Source organism: Clupea harengus, chromosome 26 (assembly GCF_900700415.2).
Source record: "Clupea harengus chromosome 26, Ch_v2.0.2, whole genome shotgun sequence".
In the NCBI taxonomy this organism is placed as follows: Eukaryota; Metazoa; Chordata; class Actinopteri; order Clupeiformes; family Clupeidae; genus Clupea; species Clupea harengus.
Genome location: NC_045177.1, coordinates 274,354 through 276,853, shown reverse-complemented (window position 1 = coordinate 276,853; position 2,500 = coordinate 274,354). Strand labels below are relative to the sequence as shown.

The window sequence follows — 2,500 nt, the reverse complement described above, 5'->3', positions numbered from 1 at the left end:
TGTAGAATTGTGTGTGTGTAGCAGACGGTGTGTGTGTGTGTGTGTGTGTGTGTGTGTGTGTGTGTGTGTGTGTGTGTGTGTACCATAGGTCTCGTAGACGTTGGCAGTGCGGTAGAGCCTGTAGAAGTGTGTGTGTGTAGCAGACGGTGTGTGTGTGTGTGTGTGTGTGTGTGTGTGTGTGTGTGTGTACCGTAGGTCTCGTAGACGTTGGCAGTGCGGTAGAGCCTGTAGAAGTGTGTGTGTGTAGCACACGGTGTGTGTGTTGCCCAGGTTGGCGATGGAGAGCGAGGCGAGGTTGGCACAGTGCTGGGTGAGTTGGCACAGACTGGCGCCCGTCTGTAGCCCTGGCAACGCTGCCAGCGCGACCACGCGGAGAGAGGGCCTCAGCGCCAGCGCCGCCAGCGTCCGCTCGCCCACGCCGCGGGCACACACACACCCCGCCGCCTGCTTCCGGATGGGCGCCTCGTACCGGGGCGTGGCCGAGCAGAACTCCACCCCCACCAGCTCCAGCTCCTGCAGACGGGAGCAGCCAATCAGGAGCCGGCGCAGACTAGTCCCGTCCGCCGCCGATGAGCCTATGGCGTCCGTGCCGAGCCGGTAGGTTTCCGCGCCGACGCGCCGAGCTTTCCGAAGCCCCTGCAGGGGGCTGGCCTCGGCCGGCGACGCGGAGGTTCCATCTCCCTCGGCAACGGTGCAGACGGACAGCGCGAGGGACAGCAGGTGCGTGAGCTCGGCCAGAAGACTGCAGGGGTGCATCTCTGCCGTTGCCATAGCAGCACCCCTGTTGCCATGGTGATAGTGCATCCCGCTGAGATTGAGGTGCCGCAGCATTGGGCAGGACTCGCAGAGCGCCCGCAGCCAATCAGAATCAAGGTCCTGGCCACACCCACTCAGGTTTAGGCTCCGAAGGGGGCTGAGGTCGTAGTCCGGGAGACAGGGGGAGGGGCCTCCCCGAGCCAAGCTGATGTAGGCCGGGCATCCCCGCGATAAGACACGCCCCAACCCGGCCCCATCCAACCAGGAGCCAGGCAGCTGCAGCGCTGTGGTTGGTCCGTTCCCCTGCGTCAGCCCCTCCCCCAGGCTGTCCAGTAGGCCAATGAGGGCGGGTGGGCGTGGAGGGGCGGACCCGGGGGCGGAGAGCAGCAGGCGCGTCAGCCGTGTGATTGGCCGGACGCTCAGAGGCGCCAGCAGCAGGGCCAGCAGCGTGCGATTGGCGGCCCCGGGAGCCAACCGGGCGCTGAGGCAGCTCAGGTTCTCATAGTGGGCGACACTGCTCTGGCTGACGGCCAGCTCCACCCCCTCGCAGCAGGCCCCTCCCACCTCCAGGCGGAGCTCCAGGCGCGTGAGGGCGGGGCAGAGGGGCAGCACGCCGTAGGAGGGGAGGAGCAGCGTCTGCGTGAGGCTCCGCAGCCCGGAGAGCGTGCGTCTGCCGTCGGCGCACAGCTTCTGCAGGTCCGAGCCCCTGCCCACGTCCAGCGCCAGCTCCCGCAGCTCGCCCACGCCCGCCAGCAGGCGAGACAGACGCCCCGCCGACAACACACACCCCGACACGTCCAGCCGCCGCAGACGAGAGCAGCGCCACGCCTCACACACGCTCGCCGACGACAGCCAGTAGCAGCCGCTCAAGTCCAGAGACAGCACCTCAGAACGCACACGACGCAGGACAGACCGCACACACTCGTCACTCACCTAGAGGAAGAGAGAGAGAGAGAGAGTGAGAGAGAGAGAGAGAGTGAGAGTGTGAGAGAGAGAGAGAGAGAGAGAGAGAGAGAGAGAGATGGAGAGAGAGAGAGAGAGAGTGAGAGAGGGATGGAGAGAGAGAGGGAGTGTGAGAGGGATGGAGAGTGAGAGAGAGATGGGGAGAGAGAGAGAGAGAGAGGGATGGACAGAGAGAGAGATGGAGAGAGTGAGAGAGAGAGGGATGGAGAGAGAGAGAGATAGAGAGAGTGAGAGATGAGAGAGAGAGGGATGGAGAGAGAGAGAGAGAGTGAGAGAGAGATGGAGAGAGAGAGAGAGAGGGGGAGAGAGAGGGAGGTGGAGCGAGAGACTAAAAGATCTTACCATGTATTGCCCGGAGAGGCTGATGCGGCTGATGAGGCTCTTGTCCCTACTGAGCGTGTGCAGACGCCTGCACACACGAGCCACATTCAAAATCAGGTCCTGGGGCGGCACATGCAGCAGGATGTTCAACAGGACTTCATCAGAGCAGTCCTGCAGACCCACCGCCTGAACCCGTCCCTCATCAGAGCAGTCCTGCAGACCCACCGCCTGAACCCGTCCCTCATCAGAGCAGTCCTGCAGACCCACCGCCTGAACCCGTCCCTCATCAGAGCAGTCCTGCAGACCCACCGCCTGAACCCGTCCCTCATCAGAGCAGTCCTGCAGACCCACCGCCTGAACCCGTCCCTCATCAGAGCAGTCCTGCAGACCCACCGCCTGAACTCGTCCCTCATCAGAGCAGTCCTGCAGACCCACCGCCTGAACCCGTCCCTCATCAGAG

General features: G+C 63.8%; 1 protein-coding gene across 1 annotated transcript in view; it reads right to left on the bottom strand.

Moving 5' to 3' along the window:
- fbxl18 (F-box and leucine-rich repeat protein 18) overlaps positions 1-2,500 on the bottom strand; it is a 7,259-nt gene that overhangs the window by 2,629 nt on the left and 2,130 nt on the right. Inside the window, exons 2-3 of the mRNA XM_031564072.2 lie at positions 2,062-2,500; positions 191-1,689 (exon numbers count right to left, since the gene is read on the bottom strand). The exon at positions 2,062-2,500 is cut by the window's right edge and continues 257 nt beyond it. Of these exons, the coding sequence (XP_031419932.1) occupies positions 191-1,689; positions 2,062-2,500 (1,938 nt within the window). The remainder of the gene's footprint in view (positions 1-190; positions 1,690-2,061) is intronic.